General features: G+C 43.0%; 1 protein-coding gene, 1 long non-coding RNA gene and 1 pseudogene across 3 annotated transcripts; 2 read left to right on the top strand and 1 right to left on the bottom strand.

Annotated features, from left to right (window-relative positions):
* Positions 1–214: 214 nt before the first annotated feature.
* On the bottom strand, positions 215–5,402 carry LOC143492631 (uncharacterized). Its single transcript, XM_076991016.1, has 6 exons — positions 5,149–5,402; positions 4,624–4,707; positions 2,303–2,356; positions 2,093–2,152; positions 1,419–1,541; positions 215–946 (listed from the first exon to the last, which is right to left on the bottom strand). The coding sequence occupies exons 1-6, from the start codon at positions 5,339–5,341 to the stop codon at positions 657–659; spliced, it is 804 nt and encodes a 267-aa protein (XP_076847131.1). The 5' UTR covers positions 5,342–5,402; the 3' UTR covers positions 215–656.
* On the top strand, positions 5,031–15,395 carry LOC143492632 (uncharacterized). 2 transcript variants are annotated; one of them, XR_013125297.1, is made up of 3 exons: positions 5,031–5,557; positions 6,162–6,225; positions 11,980–15,395. It is a non-coding gene; the product is annotated as an uncharacterized LOC143492632 (long non-coding RNA). The 2 variants fall into 2 exon arrangements; XR_013125296.1 differs by having other exon boundaries at positions 5,031–5,684.
* A 580-nt stretch (positions 15,396–15,975) lies between these two features.
* On the top strand, positions 15,976–16,651 carry LOC143492625 (uncharacterized; annotated as a pseudogene).
* The last annotated feature ends 1,524 nt before the right edge of the window (positions 16,652–18,175 follow it).

The following is an 18,175-nucleotide window of genomic DNA, read 5'->3' as shown; positions in this document are numbered from 1 at the left end:
CCCAGCTCACGTGCTGCTGAACGTTTTTATAACTGATAACTTTGCATTTACCATCATCTCTGACCGCAAGACCTCGTGTGTCTAGGTAGTCTTGCAGTAAGCCTGTCTGAATAACACAAGGCTCCATTCAGATTCTTTCTGTCGACAAAGCACCAAACATTTTTTGCAGGTAGGTGTTGCAGCGTGATCGTTTAATGTAAAATAAACACCAGAGTTCAGTCTTTTAACCTTGAAACATTTATTAAAGCTTACAAAGATCTTTGGGGAGCAGCACAAGCACACACAAACTATCTGTATCACGCCAAATGCAGCTCTGACTAAACTAAGTTCTCACAGAGTCTTTTGTCTCCATGAGAGTAGCCCCCACAATAGATACTCACACCTGCTACCTTATCAGAAAGAGAGTGTGTGCTCTGCCAGTAACACCATGTCCTAGCTCAACTATTTTCTTGTACTTTCATTCACCCCACAATCTAGTTTTCTGCAGAACAATATTAGTTAACCATTTACTTTATTAATGCATAGTTAAGCTTATAATCAACATCATGATGATCTTTAATTAAACTTAATAAAATTCCCACAGTGTTTATTAGATTTCTTCACAGATTGAGAGGTGATATTTTTGTAATGTGGGATCCTGCTTCACATTTCAGTGGTCAGGCAGCCGTTGGGAAGAGCAGAAACCCGCTAAAGGTGTTGCGATTGTAGGAGTCGTCGTAAAGCTTGTGGCTGCTTTGAATGCGCATGTCCACCGTGTCTCCTTTGTCCAGCTGCAATGTGAGACCACCAGAGATATACTGGACGTAGCCACTGTTGTTGTACTCATATAGGTTTGTCAGCCTCTCCTGGTTTCTGTACATGCTAACGCCGGAGTAATGCCCAATGGAACCTCCACAGGCGGTGAATCTGAAATAGTACACGCCTGCAGCCGGGGCTGTGAAGACCCCTGTGGTGAGACACGCAGAGTTACAGGTATATAGAGGACATTCATTTTCATTAACAACATTAGTATTATTCCTTCAGTCCGACATTATACTATTTCTTCAAAAGTTTTTACTGTTCTTGATGTTTTTACCAATGACGGTTAGTCTGTCATGTTTTAGAAGAACATGTTGACTCTTAGGGAATGCTGTATTTGATGTGTTTACCACAAGACTTACTTGATCATCATATAGAGTTGATTACAGATTTGTAGATGTTAAACAGGTGCTGCGTTGTAACTAGTCTGGGGTGGGTTTCCCGAAACGTTCGTAGTGCTAAGTACTTCTTAACCTCGTACGTTTCATACGAGGTTACGAAGTACTTAGCGCTACAAACGTTTCGGGAAACCCACCCCTGTTCAATAATTGTTACTTGTTTTGTTCATGTTTGCTGTATGTTAATTCATAAAGTAGTACGTGACTTGTTCCTGTTTGTACCTGTAGCCGAGTTGTAACTGTCGCCAATGTTGGTGAAGACTTTACTGTAAATCAGGGTGGTCAGAGAATTGAGTGGTCCAACAGAGCCAGACAGTGTTGCTGAAAATGCCACCTGTGGTTTCTCTGAGAACACACAGAAGAGGCCAAGGTCAGTTACCAGTAAATTGCCATTTTTGCCAATTGTGATTTACACCCCAATCAAAATTAGTCCTCCGCATTTACCCATCTGTACAGTGAAAACACTGTGTTTGAGCAGTGATCACCCGGGGGCTGTGGTACACACACACACACACACACACACACACACACACACACACACTAGTGATCACCCGGGGGCTGTGGTACACACACACACACACTAGTGATCACCCGGGGGCTGTGGTACACACACACACACACACACACACACTAGTGATCACCCGGGGGCTGTGGTACACACACACACACACACACACACACTAGTGATCACTTGGGGACTGTGGTATACACACACACACACACATGCGCCCGTCACCCGGGGAGTAGTTGGGGTTTAAGTGCTTTAAAGGCACTTCAGTTATGGTCAGGAAACCCACGACCCTCCGGTTACAGGATCGGTTCCCAGACCACCAAGATCAGTAACCACACCATCTACAGGTGAAATGGAGGAAGTGCTCGTTTGGTTGTTGTCTTACCTATGAATTTCCTCATTTTCTTCACAGTGCCCTCACTGACAGTAAGCCTTTTGGCCAGAGCTGTTATAAATTTAAAACAAATTTGACACGTGAATGAGAATCATGGGGTTTGTGGTGCTCAGCTTTGTTCATTTGTTAATGTTTCGTGAATGAGAATCATGGGGTTTGTGGTGCTCAGCTTTGTTCATTTGTTAATGTTTCGTGTTTCACCTGCAGTTGTTTTCTTCAGTTTCTCCACTTCACCCTGATTGGCTGATGACTGTTCTAAAGAAACAGAACCAGAGATGCTGGACACAGCAAAGCATGGAACACACCAGCCTCTGTATCACACAGCAGGCCGTGTTGTACATGTCACGTTAATTACGTTATCTCCTAGTCCATATACCAGGAGTGTCAAACTCATACCAGGGCTGTCAAACTCATTTTCACCGCGGGCCACATCAGTATAATCGTTGCCCACAGAGGGCCATATGAAACTTATAAATGTACCTACTCCTTAATGTTAAATACCTCTGAATCTATTACTTATTCAAGTAATAGATGTAAAAAAAATGTTTGCTTGTTGCTCTGTTATTATAACATAAATCCTTTTAATTTGTTAGGTTATGAAACCCACATTACTATCTTTATCCAAGTGAATAAAGAAAAATAACATCAAGGATATCACATTTACTTTGTTCAAAACTTGAAATATTAAATAACTGTGAAAATAGCAATTGTGCTTCAAAAATGCTTCCCCTGAAAAAGACTTTAAGCGCGGGCTACAATAAAGCTAGCTTTTATTGCTGCATGATTTGTGGTTTTGGTAGTGGCTTTCACGAATACATTGTGTTGTGATCGCAGTTTGCCTTTTAATTCTTTGGCAATTTGTTGTTTTTCTTGATGTCTAATTTTGGCATACTTAGCTCCGTGTTTGGTCTCAAAATGCCGACGTTGATTGTACTTTTTGATAAACGCCACCGCTTCATAACACAAAAGACATATAGTTTTTTCTCCTTGAAGCACAAACATTTATTCACTTTCGCATCTTTCATGAAACACCCTTCTATCTGCTTCAGTGTTTCTTTTCCTGGACATTATTTATATTTCTTAATTACACTTATTGTGAAAATTGCATCTATATGGAAACACTGCAGTGTCGAGATGCCATCACTTTGCAGGTAGTATAATTGTGGGAAATGTAGTTTTTGGTCACTGCACTTTTGGACAGTTAGGCTTTTTAAGCTCTCATGGGCCACATAAAATGACACAGCGGGCCACATTTGGCCTGTGGGCCTGGAGTTTGAGACCTGTGCCATATACTGTATTTGTATGTACACGTACCGGCCACATTAATAGGTACACCTCTCCAACTACTCATTAACGTAAATGTTGAATCAGCCAATCACATAGCAGCAACTCAAAACATTCAGGCATGTAGACAATACAATCTGCTGCAGTTTAAACCGAGCATCAGAATGGGGAAGAAAGGTGATTTAAGTGACTTTGAACGTGTTATGGTTGTTGGTGCCAGACGGGCTGGTCTGAGTATTGCATAAACTGCTGATCTACTGGGATTTTCACACACAACTATCTCTAGGGTTTACAGAGAATGGTCCAAAAAAGAGAAAATATCCAGTGAGCAGCAGTTCTGTGGGTGCAAATGCCTTGTTGATGCCAGAGATCAGAGTAGAATGGCCAGACTGGTTTGAGCTGATAGAACGGGAAGAGCAACTCAAATAACCAGTCGTTACAACCGAGGCATGCAGAAGACCATCTCTTTAGTACCAGTAGTACCAGTTGAGCATCATGTCAACACCACAGCCTACCTGAGTATTGTTGCTGACCATGTCCATCCCTTTATGACCACAGTGTACCCATCTTCTGATGGATACTACCATCAGGATAACACGCCATGTCATAAAGCGCAAATCATCTCAGATATGGACCAGACTCTCTGAGGAATGTTTCCAGTAGCTTGTTGAATCTTCCATGAAGGATTAAGGCAGTTCTGAAGGCAAAAGGGGGTCCAACCCGGTACTAGCAAGGTGTACCTAATAAAGTGGCGGGTGAGTGTATATTTCATATTTTATATTGTCTTATATTGTAAATATTCCTTAAATATTTTGAAGTATACTATACTGTTTTGTTTTTCACATGTAGTTTTTTTTCCTAATTGCTGCCTTAATGAAGAAATGCTGAACTGTATTTCACTGTTCACTCTATTCTATGGAACACACAAGCCTCTGTATTACACAGTAGTAATGCATACTTTAAACAACAGAATAGAGAACTCCAACCAGGTGGAATTCCTTTAGATCCAAAACAAATACACATTACAATCCAGTAAGTTTATTTGAAATAGAATGTTTAAAAAAAATGGATGTCAGACTGGTGCGTTAGTGTGTGTTTTTCCTTCCACCTTGATAAAAAAAAGTGTTTTAAGAGATTTGAATGAGTGTGATTTAGAGTCTAGATATGTTACTATTGTCCAGTTTTTACATTATGTACACATTTAAACATTTATTGAATTGAGTATCTACTTTCATTACCTGAAATATCTTTGTTCATGGTTTCCATCTTAGTCTCAAGTGCTTTGATTTTTTTTATCTGTCTTGTCAATTTGGTCTTCAAATCTAAAAAAAAAAGTGGAAGTTATCAATAACTTAATAATATTGCTTGAGCTCACTTGACAAAATAATTAGAGCATGAGGCACACACCCACACACACTGTTAAAGCCCAGTTTAGCCCAGTTTAACCCAGTTTTACCCAGTTTTCTCCAGGTGTTGGCCACCTCCAATTCTATCCAGCTAACTGACACCCCCCCCCCCCCCCCCCCCCACCACCAGGATGATGTCGGTGGATGCCCTTGATGACCTGCCAATCAGCAACCCCACCTCAGTCAAGCTAGCAGTGAAGCTAACAAGACTGAAATAGCATTTTTATTTATAAAGCAGAGCTAAAAAACAAACCCGATCTTTTCAGACAGGCCACACCTTCATTGTCATACTCCATATTGACAGTTCCTTATGCCAATTGTACTGTAGTAAGAGACAACAACACAAATCACTCTTACCCGTGTTTTCCTGCTGCATGTATTTCATCTCCGTCTTCAGCTCCATCAGAGCGGTTCCTTGCTGGTACACAGTGTCTCTAAGCTGCTTCAACTCAGTAGGGAGGTTTGTTGGCTTTAAAGCTTCAGCACTTTCAGCTTCCTGCAGGCTGTTGTGGACCAGCAGCAGTAGAGTTACAACAGCACTTCTCTTCATCTTGACCACCTCTCTCAGTGTGTGGAGATAAACTGCTCTTCTTATACACCTACTGAGATGAGCAGTTCTCAGATCTTACCATGATGAGGCCACTCACACTTCCTCCTTTGTTACACTGCCAAATAAGGCAGTGATGCTTCTTACCACATTTGCTTTCCTACAGGAGGAACCCTGAAGTGGAGGAGTCCACCTGTTTGATCCTGCAGCTTCTAGGAGGTCACTGGTCTTCAAATGTCTTCTTTCTTTGCAGAAGGTTTAAGATAAGATAATCCTTTATTAATCCCTCAGCGGGGAAATTTGCATTGTTACAGCAGCAGAGAATAGTTCCATATATAAAATACAGGTATACAAGAGAAATAAATAAAGAGTATAAATATATATGCAATGTATGTAGTTGTAAACAGTTATGGTTATTGCACATGTAACGTTTAGTAACGTCCGTAAGTCTCATTAAGCTATGAATCTATCCCTCTGCAGTACACTTGCAGTTTCATGCGTGAAGCATCAACATCATTTATGTTTATGAAACACCTTTGTGTAACCTTTCCTCTTGGTCAGATCTTACAAAAATTCAGTATGTTATCAGCATGAGGTTTATCTACATGCTGTGTGAGTTATCTTAATTGCAAAATTGTATCTTGCATATTATTAAATGTATGTGAATAATTTCAAAGATTTCCAAAACATTCTAATAAATGGGAACACCAGAGATAAGAGTAATAGTTATAATTGAATCATAATTAGTCAATAGTTACTGTGAATGATTTTCAGATGTGTTCTGTGTTTCATTTCATGGTTGTATTGAGCAATCTTTGTGCAGCTCTGACAATGATGAGATGAGGAATCTTATCTGCATCACAACTTCATACCAACTCATTTCACAGGTCAGTGTTAACATACTGTTGCTCAAGACGACCACATTTCTTGTTACATAATACATCAACACAACTCCACCAATAACTGCACCAATGCCAACGATACCTGCACAAGGTCAGAAGGATCAGTGGAAGATCTAGAAAAGTTGAAGTCCACACTCATCGCTAACATGTATCTTACACCTACACTGCTTCACTAAGAACATCTTACAGTGTATTTGCCCTGTTCACCCCCGTCAGATGGAGTGAGCTCTGATCCTTAACTACTCACCCCCCATCAGACGGGGTGAGCTCTGATCATTAACTACTCACCCCCCATCAGACGGTGTGAGCTCTGATCCTTCATTAACTACTCACCCCCCATCAGACGGGGTGAGGTCTGATCATTAACTACTCACCCCCGTCAGACAGAGTGAGCTCTGATCCTTCATTAACTACTCACCCCCCATCAGACAGGGTGAAGTCTGATCATTAACTACTCACCCCCCATCAGACGGAGTGAGCTCTGATCATTAACTACTCACCCCCATCAGACGGAGTGAGCTCTGATCATTAACTACTCACCCCCCATCAGACGAAGTGAGCTCTGATCCTTCATTAACTACTCACCCCACATCAGACGGGGTGAGCTCTGATCCTTCATTAACTACTCACCCCCCATCAGACGGGGTGAGCTCTGATCATTAACTACTCACCCCCCATCAGACGGAGTGAGCTCTGATCATTAACTACTCACCCCCCATCAGACGGAGTGAGCTCTGATCCTTCATTAACTACTCACCCCCCATCAGACGGAGTGAGCTCTGATCCTTCATTAACTACTCACCCCCCATCAGACAGTGTGAGCTCTGATCATTAACTACTCACCCCCCCTCAGACGGAGTGAGCTCTGATCCTTCATTAACTACTCACCCCCCATCAGACGGGGTGAGCTCTGATCCTTCATTAACTACTCACCCCACATCAGACGGGGTGAGCTCTGATCATTAACTACTCTCACCCCCATCACATGGAGTGAGCTCTGATTATTAACTACTCACCCCCTGTCAGACGGAGTGAGCTCTGATCATTAACTACTCACCCCCATCAGACGGTGTGAGCTCTGATCCTTCATTAACTACTCACCCCCCATCAGACGGTGTGAGCTCTGATCCTTCATTAACTACTCACCCCCCATCAGACGGTGTGAGCTCTGATCCTTCATTAACTACTCACCCCCCATCAGACGGAGTTAGCTCTGATCCTTCATTAACTACTCACCCCACATCAGACGGGGTGAGCTCTGATCCTTCATTAACTACTCACCCCCCATCAGACGGGGTGAGCTGATCATTAACTACTCACCCCCCATCAGACGGAGTGAGCTCTGATCATTAACTACTCAACCCCCATCAGACGGAGTGAGCTCTGATCCTTCATTAACTACTCACCCCCCATCAGACGGTGTGAGCTCTGATCCTTCATTAACTACTCACCCCCCATCAGACGGAGTGAGCTCTGATCCTTCATTAACTACTCACCCCCCATCAGACGGAGTGAGCTCTGATCCTTCATTAACTACTCACCCCCCATCAGACAGTGTGAGCTCTGATCATTAACTACTCACCCCCCCTCAGACGGAGTGAGCTCTGATCCTTCATTAACTACTCACCCCCCATCAGACGGGGTGAGCTCTGATCCTTCATTAACTACTCACCCCACATCAGACAGTGTGAGCTCTGATCATTAACTACTCACCCCCCCTCAGACGGAGTGAGCTCTGATCCTTCATTAACTACTCACCCCCCATCAGACGGGGTGAGCTCTGATCCTTCATTAACTACTCACCCCACATCAGACGGGGTGAGCTCTGATCATTAACTACTCTCACCCCCATCACATGGAGTGAGCTCTGATTATTAACTACTCACCCCCTGTCAGACGGAGTGAGCTCTGATCATTAACTACTCACCCCCATCAGACGGTGTGAGCTCTGATCCTTCATTAACTACTCACCCCCCATCAGACGGTGTGAGCTCTGATCCTTCATTAACTACTCACCCCCCATCAGACGGTGTGAGCTCTGATCCTTCATTAACTACTCACCCCCCATCAGACGGAGTTAGCTCTGATCCTTCATTAACTACTCACCCCCCATCAGACGGTGTGAGCTCTGATCCTTCATTAACTACTCACCCCCCATCAGACGGAGTTAGCTCTGATCCTTCATTAACTACTCACCCCCCATCAGACGGTGTGAGCTCTGATCCTTCATTAACTACTCACCCCCATCAGACGGAGTGAGCTCTGATCCTTCATTAACTACTCACCCCCCATCAGACAGTGTGAGCTCTGATCATTAACTACTCACCCCCCCTCAGACGGAGTGAGCTCTGATCCTTCATTAACTACTCACCCCCCATCAGACGGGGTGAGCTCTGATCCTTCATTAACTACTCACCCCACATCAGACGGGGTGAGCTCTGATCATTAACTACTCTCACCCCCATCACATGGAGTGAGCTCTGATTATTAACTACTCACCCCCTGTCAGACGGAGTGAGCTCTGATCATTAACTACTCACCCCCATCAGACGGTGTGAGCTCTGATCCTTCATTAACTACTCACCCCCCATCAGACGGTGTGAGCTCTGATCATTAACTACTCACCCCCCATCAGACGGTGTGAGCTCTGATCCTTCATTAACTACTCACCCCCCATCAGACGGAGTGAGCTCTGATCCTTCATTAACTACTCACCCCCCATCAGACGGAGTTAGCTCTGATCCTTCATTAACTACTCACCCCCCATCAGACGGTGTGAGCTCTGATCATTAACTACTCACCCCGTCAGACGGAGTGAGCTCTGATCATTAACTACTCACCCCCATCAGACGGTGTGAGCTCTGATCCTTCATTAACTACTCACATCCCATCAGACGGTGTGAGCTCTGATCCTTCATTAACTACTCACCCCCCATCAGACGGAGTGAGCTCTGATCCTTCATTAACTACTCCCCCCCATCAGACGGTGTGAGCTCTGATCCTTCATTAACTACTCACCCCCCATCAGACGGGGTGAGCTCTGATCTTTAACTACTCACCCCCCATCAGACGGAGTGAGCTCTGATCATTAACTACTCACCCCCTGTCAGACGGAGTGAGCTCTGATCCTTCATTAACTACTCACCCCCCATCAGACGGTGTGAGCTCTGATCCTTCATTAACTACTCACCCCCCCTCAGACGGAGTGAGCTCTGATCATTAACTACTCACCCCGTCAGACGGAGTGAGCTCTGATCATTAACTACTCACCCCCATCAGACGGTGTGAGCTCTGATCCTTCATTAACTACTCACACCCCATCAGACGGTGTGAGCTCTGATCCTTCATTAACTACTCACCCCCCATCAGACGGAGTGAGCTCTGATCCTTCATTAACTACTCACCCCCCATCAGACGGTGTGAGCTCTGATCCTTCATTAACTACTCACCCCCCATCAGACGGGGTGAGCTCTGATCATTAACTACTCTCACCCCCATCAGACGGAGTGAGCTCTGATCATTAACTACTCACCCCATCAGACGGTGTGAGCTCTGATCCTTCATTAACTACTCACCCCCCATCAGACGGTGTGAGCTCTGATCCTTCATTAACTACTCACCCCCCATCAGACGGAGTGAGCTCTGATCCTTCATTAACTACTCACCCCCCATCAGACGGTGTGAGCTCTGATCCTTCATTAACTACTCACCCCCCATCAGACGGAGTGAGCTCTGATCATTAAGTACTCACCCCCATCAGACGGAGTGAGCTCTGATCATTAACTACTCACCCCCTGTCAGACGGAGTGAGCTCTGATCCTTCATTAACTACTCACCCCCCATCAGATGGAGTGAGCCCTGATCCTTCATTAACTACTCACCCCCCATCAGACGGAGTGAGCCCTGATCCTTCATTAACTACTCACCCCCCATCAGACGGTGTGAGCTCTGATCTTTCATTAACTACTCACCCCCCCTCAGACGGAGTGAGCTCTGATCATTAACTACTCACCCCCATCAGACGGAGTGAGCTCTGATCATTAACTACTCAACCCCCATCAGACGGAGTGAGCTCTGATCCTTCATTAACTACTCACCCCCCATCACATGGAGTGAGCTCTGATCATTAACTACTCACACCAATCAGATGGAGTGAGCTCTGATCATTAACTACTCACCCCCCATCAGACGGAGTGAGCTCTGATCCTTCATTAACTACTCACCCCACATCAGACGGAGTGAGCTCTGATTAGGGCTGCACGATGAATCGTATTTTTATCGTTATCGCGATGTGAAGTTTCACGATAAACACATCGAAAGAGCCACGATAACTCCTTGAATAACAGCAAACTCAAATTGCATTATCCTCGTCCAGCAATAGAGGGAGCTATTCGCGCTGCAGACTATGATCACGTGACGTAAGTAGGCAAGAGGCAGAGTGAGGTGAACACGCTCATCAGACACGCGATTTGGTTTAAGCCTGGTTTACACTTGATGCAGCGCGAGGGTCCGCAAGGCGAAAATAACGTAATCACGGTGGCTTCGCCCGTGCGCGATGGTCTCGCGCGCTGTCGATTCACGAGGTCGTGCACCTCTCAAATTTTGTAAGTTCGCGCGCGCCGCGTCTCAGCGCAATGAGAACAGTCATGTTTGCCGGGTTCATACACCTATACAAGGTGGAATTAAAGCACTTGTACGTCACTTTCAAGGTCCATTTCAATAATTCCCAGCTCGTTAAACTTAATTGAGTTAAATATTTATACATATACGCTAAATGATTCGAAATAATTCGCTTTTTTAATCACATTATTTAATGGTTGTTTATTTTCAAAACGCCCAATCTTAACGTCTTCACGTTCTTTCATGTTTCGTCCTGGAATTACAAGAGGCTCGTATTTGTTAATGTAATTACAAGAGAACTGTTCAGTCAGACAGATGTTTGTTGTGAAACGAAGTAGTTACAATTTCAAGTACTTTAGCCTAAATTCCAGCACTTTTCAAACCTGATACACAAAGCAACATTAAAATTGGTCAGGTAAATGTTCATTCCCCTGTATTTGAGGGGTGTTTTTTCTATACTACTAGGCCTACATATCGTTTCGGACAACACTGCAAAGAATGTGACACGGCAAGATTAAACGCTTCCGTCGTTCGCGGAGGTTTACGCGAGGTGTGCGGAGTCGCGCTACGGTCACTCGTGAAAGTATAAGCCTAGATTGAATCTATTGTTGAATAAACCTGCAAAATATTTGGAATTATTCTGGATTCATTACACAGTAAAAAAAACTAATTAACGTGCTGCTGTTCAGAGAGACACTACATCTCTGTATTTTAATCTTAATTTATCGTGGTTCACATCGATATCGGGATATCCAACAATGTTGTGGCACATCGTAATTCTAGTCCATATCGTGCACCCCTAGCTCTGATCCTTCATTAACTACTCACCCCCCATCAGGCGGAGTGAGTTCTGATCATTAACTACTCACCCCCATCAGACAGAGTGAGCTCTGATCCTTCATTAACTACTCACCCCCGTCAGACCACTGTCAGCTCAGCAGTGAGTGTTTGGTGTTACTCTTCCTAATACAGTGGCCAGGCACTGCACTTACACCTCAGTTCTAGTCGGCTTCCTGCCGACGCTGCTTCCTGCCGACGCTGTTGCGGAGCGAATTTTGATTGTTTCTCTAAAGTGTGATAATCTGTTTACGTACTAATCTTTACTTTTTGCCTCCCTAGACAACTATTACAGGTAGTGCTTCCACTATCAAGACAGTTGACTACTCTCTTCGACTGGAAACATCTTCAACATTGACATCTTAACCGAAGCTAAGTATTTCATCATGTCTGAGTCGCTTGTTGCTTGTGTTGAGTGTGGCATGTATAGCTACTCTTCTTCCGTCAGTAGTGATAATAATTATATTTGTGTGAAGTGTAGGTTAGTTATTAGTATGACGGAGAAGATTTCGCTTTTAGAGGAGCGCATCCGGGCTTTAGAAAGTCCTAGAGAGTTTGTAGCAGCTAGCACAGCTAGCGTAGCGGCTAGCGCAGCTAGCATAGATAGCGTAGCAGGCCCGGGTTGCACAGCCGTAGCTAGCGAGCCCTCAGCTCCGGCATTAGAGCCCTTGCAGCGGGGCGAATGGGTGACGTCTCGGCGGCATAACCGTAGGGCTGAGCACCGTTCTTCTCAGGTTCCCGTGTCAAACAGGTTTGCCCCACTCAGTAATACACCGACTGAGCGACCTGTTAAAAGAGCTCTGGTGATAGGAGACTCACAACTCCGACACGTGAACGTAGCAACTAGTTTAGAGACACCAGCGGCAGTGTTGGGTAAGTTACTTTAAAAAAGTTATTCGTTACAGTTACAAGTTACCTTGTTTAAAATGTAATTGTAGTGTAACTTTTCTGATTACTTTTGAAAAGTAATGTAACTAATTACTTTTGGATTACTTTTTGATTACTTTAAGGTTTAAATGAGTATTGACCCATGATCAACATTTAATTTTTGAGAACTGACAGTGTGAAACTTAAATGAGTACTAAGCTGAGAGGGAATTGCTGACAGGCAATCACAGGAGGTCCACAAGAAGAGATGCCTGCACCAGGCATGTAAGATTCTCAGACTACTGTCATCGGGCCATACTCTTTTCTGCTCCTCCCCCAGGCTCTACCATTTTCACAGTTTGCAGACTAACACAAGCAGGTTCAGAAACCACTTCTTTCCCACAGCGGTCACCTTATTGAACTCTTCCCAAAGACCATTATTTCCTTCTCTATCCATACCTTACCATCCACACAAAATCTGAACAGTGTTCCTCTTCAATCCACATCTGTATAGCCCTATCTACAGTGGTATAGGATAATCTGTATATTATCTGTATGATTCCATCTGTATTTATCTCATTTATTTATATCATATATTTTTCTTTGCCCTGTGCATTGTACTGCCATAACTACATTACACACACATGCATTTCCCTAGGTAATTTATCTACTCTGCACATATCTATTAACCAGCTTTACTTACACTAGCTGTAAATAACTGCATTGTATCTCTAAATACTGCATTCTATACAATCTGCACGTGTTGCACTTGATTAGATACCAAACTGCATTTCATTACTTCATACAAATTTCATTTAAATGTGTGGCTTGTCGAACGGTAGGTCTAAGATAGGTCCAATGATACCAATTGGGTAGGCTAGGTCGTGTCATACACATCGACAAACGTTTTTCCAACACCAAGCAGTCATAAATATTCATTTGATACCGTCTGTCATTGTCTAATAGTCATGTATGACTCCAGCGAATACCTTTTTAGGACTTTAAACAGCTAATTTGGTTAGCCTGTAAATCAAGCTAGCATGCTAAAGAACAAACACATTCAAGTGAACGGTAGTAGCTAGCCTAGCAGGTAGCGAACTATGGAAACCACTGTGTGTGTGTGTGTGTGTGTGTGTGTGTGTGTGTGTGTGTGTGTGTGTGTGTGTGTGACGCTCAGCATACCTTGTTGTTAGCTCGCTTACAACCTCAATACTGGTTGCCTTCTAGGGTTGCAACCGTCCCGGTTTTCACTTCGCTGTCCCGGTTTTCCTTCTTTTTAATATTCGGTCCCGGCAAAAAAAATCATTTAATGTCCCGGTTTTCACTAAGTTAGTTCAAACGACTATTTAGACTGTTTCTGCACACTTTAAATCCGTCTGTTTTTTCTCGCTGTGTCCATTTTACGTTCGCCACCCCCCGTCAACAATTTACGTTCGCGTATGACAGAGTGTCCTTGTTTTTTGTCAGACCTAGGTGGCAACCCTTCTGATCGGAAATAAACCTCCAAACTCCGAAATTTACACAAAGGCTTGGCATAATCACAAATAGTTGCTGATGGTGGCACATGGTTCACATTTATTGACAACACGAAAACAAAACAAATGCTCCTTAAATGTCCAGTGAAGGCGTCTGTCATTGCTGCTTGAGCTGAAACTGAACCGCGCGCTTGCTGCTCCAGCACAGAAACAAGCGGGAAACGGTGATATAGGGCGCAAAGCAATAAAAATATCATTAAATATTTCGCAAAGGTTTTTGTTTATATTTTAAAAATGTAACTAAAATTGTAATTCTTAATTTTTCCAGAAGTAACTGTAACTGAATTACATATTTTCTCATTGTAACTGTAACGAATTACAGTTACACTTTTTTTGTAATTAAATTACGTAACGTCGTTACATGTAATTCGTTACTCCCCAACACTGACCAGCGGCCATAGTCAAGTGTATCCCGGGGGCTAGAGCGCCTGACATTAGGGCTAATTTAAAGGTGCTGGCTAAACGTAAATACAGGCCTGATAGTTTTCAGGCGCCACGCCGGAATTCCGGCGTACCGACACGTCCGCGAGAAAAAAAAATTTGAGGGGGGGGGGAAATCCGTCAAATCATAATGATAAACACGCACGCGCATGCTATCTGTTTTGAGGCCGAAATATGATCCTTACGATCCTTACGAGGTTCCCAAGTTACGATTTTTCGTGGTTACTACACATCTCCCATTTACTGTATAAAGCCTCGTTTGGACCCAAGTGGTTCTGCGTCGTAAAAGGAACTTGGTGTTTGGTGTGCGCGGCGTCAGGATTAGTTAAACGCAGCTATGGATAAAGGTATTTGCCAAAAGGCTAGCTTTAGGATAGGATAACTGCGTATAGTACGTTATTTACGTACAGTATATACGTATGTTCCGATTTACACCGAAAATCGATTTACGACGGATCAACGTCGTAACCCGGGGACCGCCTGTATTTCAGACATCAGAAGAGCTTCAGAGGTAGATACAAGATAAATTCAGTATTTTATCTTTATTCTGATTTTAAGTTAAATTTTTTTCAGAAATATAAGAGTGTTTTTTTTGAGCCGGTACAGGTAGTCAGACGATCTGGTTCATCCTGGCCGCCTTACGGCATAAGGTGTAATACATGAACAAAAGCACAAAATGTATGTCCTAATAAACCAACACAAAATATTTATTAAATTTATTAAATTTTATATATAAAAACTAACTATAATCATAATACTTGTAATTCTTTTAAAATTTATTTGCATAATTTCTTTGAGTTGTCTGGTATCCTATAATTTACTAACAGTAATGAAGAAATAATTAATCATGCATACAGCATTTTCTCAGAATATTAATAGAAATTTGTTTTTTATTTCACTATAATGATTACCTGACTTATTTATTATTAATTTATTTAAATATTAATTATTAAATATTCTAAATATGGTACACTAACATTCCATACACACACACACACACACCCCGCGCTCAGAAAAAGTTCAGGCTCAGGAATTTTCCCCTCTATCACCCCTGTAAATATTCTAAGATAGTCATACACGTCGGCACCAATGATGTGGGATTGAGACAGTCTGAGATCACCAAGGATAATGTTAAAGAGCTGTGCGAGTTAGCGGGGACGATGTCAGATGCCGTAATATGCTCTGGTCCCATTCCAGTTCGGCGTGGCGCTGAAACCTACAGCAGGTTATGGGCGTTGCACCGCTGGATGTCTAAATGGTGCTCAGATAACAAAGTGGGTTATATAGATAATTGGACACGTTTTGAGGGCAGGCCTGGCCTTTTGAAGCGAGACGGCATTCACCCCTCTTGGGAGGGTGCTGCTCTCATTTCTTGTAGCATATCTGCTAGGCTTAATATTGGTAGTGTAGGTGTAGTTAATGGGGATTGACAAACCAGAGCCGAGGCCAGGCAGCAGACAAACAGGCTAAACCGACTGTTTGCAAGCTGCAAAGAGACGTCACCTAGGCCACATCAGATTGAAACTGTGTCTGTTCCTCGAGTACCAAAAAATAATTCTCCTAAAGTTAGTAGACAAAATTTAATCAATGTTAAATTCAACTATGCTCCCTCAGAGAGCGGTTTAAATCTGAAACTAGGACTACTAAATATTAGATCCCTGTCATCTAAAGCATTGCTTGTTAATGAAATGATTACCGATCATAATCTATGCATGCTTTGCTTGACGGAAACCTGGACCCGACCAGACGACTATATGGCCCTAAATGAAGCTTCTCCCTCTGGCTATAGATATGTCCATAACCCCCGTCCAAATGGTCGAGGAGGTGGGGTCGCCACAATATATGACTCTGATATAGGCATTTCTCAAAAATTTGGCTTCAAGTTTAATTCTTTTGAACACCTCATCCTCACTGTATCAAATGTTTCAAATTTAACAAGCAACAAAGTGTCAGTCATTTATGTTAATTACTATTTACCGCCCCCCTGGTTCATACTCTGAGTTCTTGCAGGAATTTTCAGACTTCCTGTCTCATGTAGTGCTATCAGCCGATAAGGTGATTATAGTGGGTGATTTTAATATCCATTTTGAAAATCTGTGTGACTCTTTTTAGCATTCATTCTTTAGACTTGGTCTTGTCATTTGGTATTGACATATCCAGTTTAGCAATTCTAAACTGGATATGTCAATACGAAAGTTGCGTGTGCGAGTGTCAATTGCTAAGCGGGAAGACGATGCAGCGCTTTGGTGCATGGCACTATAGTGAGCTATTTTTAAAACAAGCCCGCGGGCGACTCATGACGTGAGTGACCCCTGGTTTATTCAATATTGATGGTAGCCTAACTTTTTGATTGACAGTTAATTGAGCAATAGAACACGAGAGGGAGTGTGTTATCGTGAATATATGTACATGCCATTACTTGACAACGCGTCCGCAGAGTGATACAGAGAATGAGAATACCGTGCTGTTATCACACATATCTGCAGGGTTAGAACACTTCTCAACCAGTCGGATTGTGAACTAACTGTTGTATAATTGGCGAATAATCATTTAGTGTTAGAAGGGGAGGGACAACTGTGAATTTTGATTGGACATAAATTTAAGTAGATTTCTCGATGGGACCAATTAGGTTTACAAATTTATATGTAATTCATTGGCCCTTTGGCGAGCTACTCGGAAAGGGGTGGCGAGCTACTGGTAGCTCGCGAGCGACGTGTTGGAGACCCCTGCACTAGAGTGTAGCAGTAACAATTTTATGAAATTCTTTAATGATAAGATTGATAAAATTAGGGAAAACATTAGTTGTGCTATCTCAGAGCCTGTCAACATGCCAATGCACCTTGACAGCTGTCTGGTCAGCTCTGATGCCCTGTTAGAGTCCTTCTCCCCAATTGGTCGTGAGGAGCTTATTTCACTGGTGAAATCTGCTAAACCCTCCACATGCATACTAGATGCTGTACCAACCCAACTACTTAAAGAATTACTGCACAGCAATGTAGAACCGTTGCTTACTATAATAAATTATTCTCTGAGCCTGGGCTACGTTCCCAGTTCATTTAAACTTGCAGTCATCAAGCCGCTAATTAAAAAACCTGGTCTTAACCCCCAAGAACTGTCCAACTATAGGCCAATTTCTAATCTGTTATTCATATCCAAAATTTTAGAGAAAGTAGTTTCTTCACAACTCTCTTCCTTCTTACAGACAGAACATGTCTTAGAGTTATTTCAGTCTGGATTTAGAGCTCATCACAGCACTGAAACAGCACTAACTAAAGTACTGAATGATCTCTTAATATCCTCTGATAAAGGACACATTTCGTTTCTCATACTGCTAGACCTCAGTGCTGCTTTTGACACCATTGATCATAATATTCTACTTAATAGACTGGAGACACTCATTGGCATAAGAGGTCAAGCACTCTCCTGGTTCAGGTCCTACCTGACAGATCGTTACCAATTTGTGCTAGTAAATAACGAATGCTCTGAGCATTCTAAAGTAAAGTATGGTGTCCCACAAGGATCTGTACTGGGCCCCATATTATTCTCATTATATATGCTACCACTGGGCACTATCATTCGTAGGCATGGTATTAGCTTCCATTGCTATGCAGATGATACTCAGTTGTATATATCTTC

The sequence above is a fragment of the Brachyhypopomus gauderio genome, unplaced genomic scaffold (assembly GCF_052324685.1).
Source record: "Brachyhypopomus gauderio isolate BG-103 unplaced genomic scaffold, BGAUD_0.2 sc80, whole genome shotgun sequence".
NCBI classification, from domain to species: Eukaryota; Metazoa; Chordata; class Actinopteri; order Gymnotiformes; family Hypopomidae; genus Brachyhypopomus; species Brachyhypopomus gauderio.
Note: the sequence above shows the minus strand (reverse complement) of the source record. Positions and strands in the feature narration are given on the sequence as shown.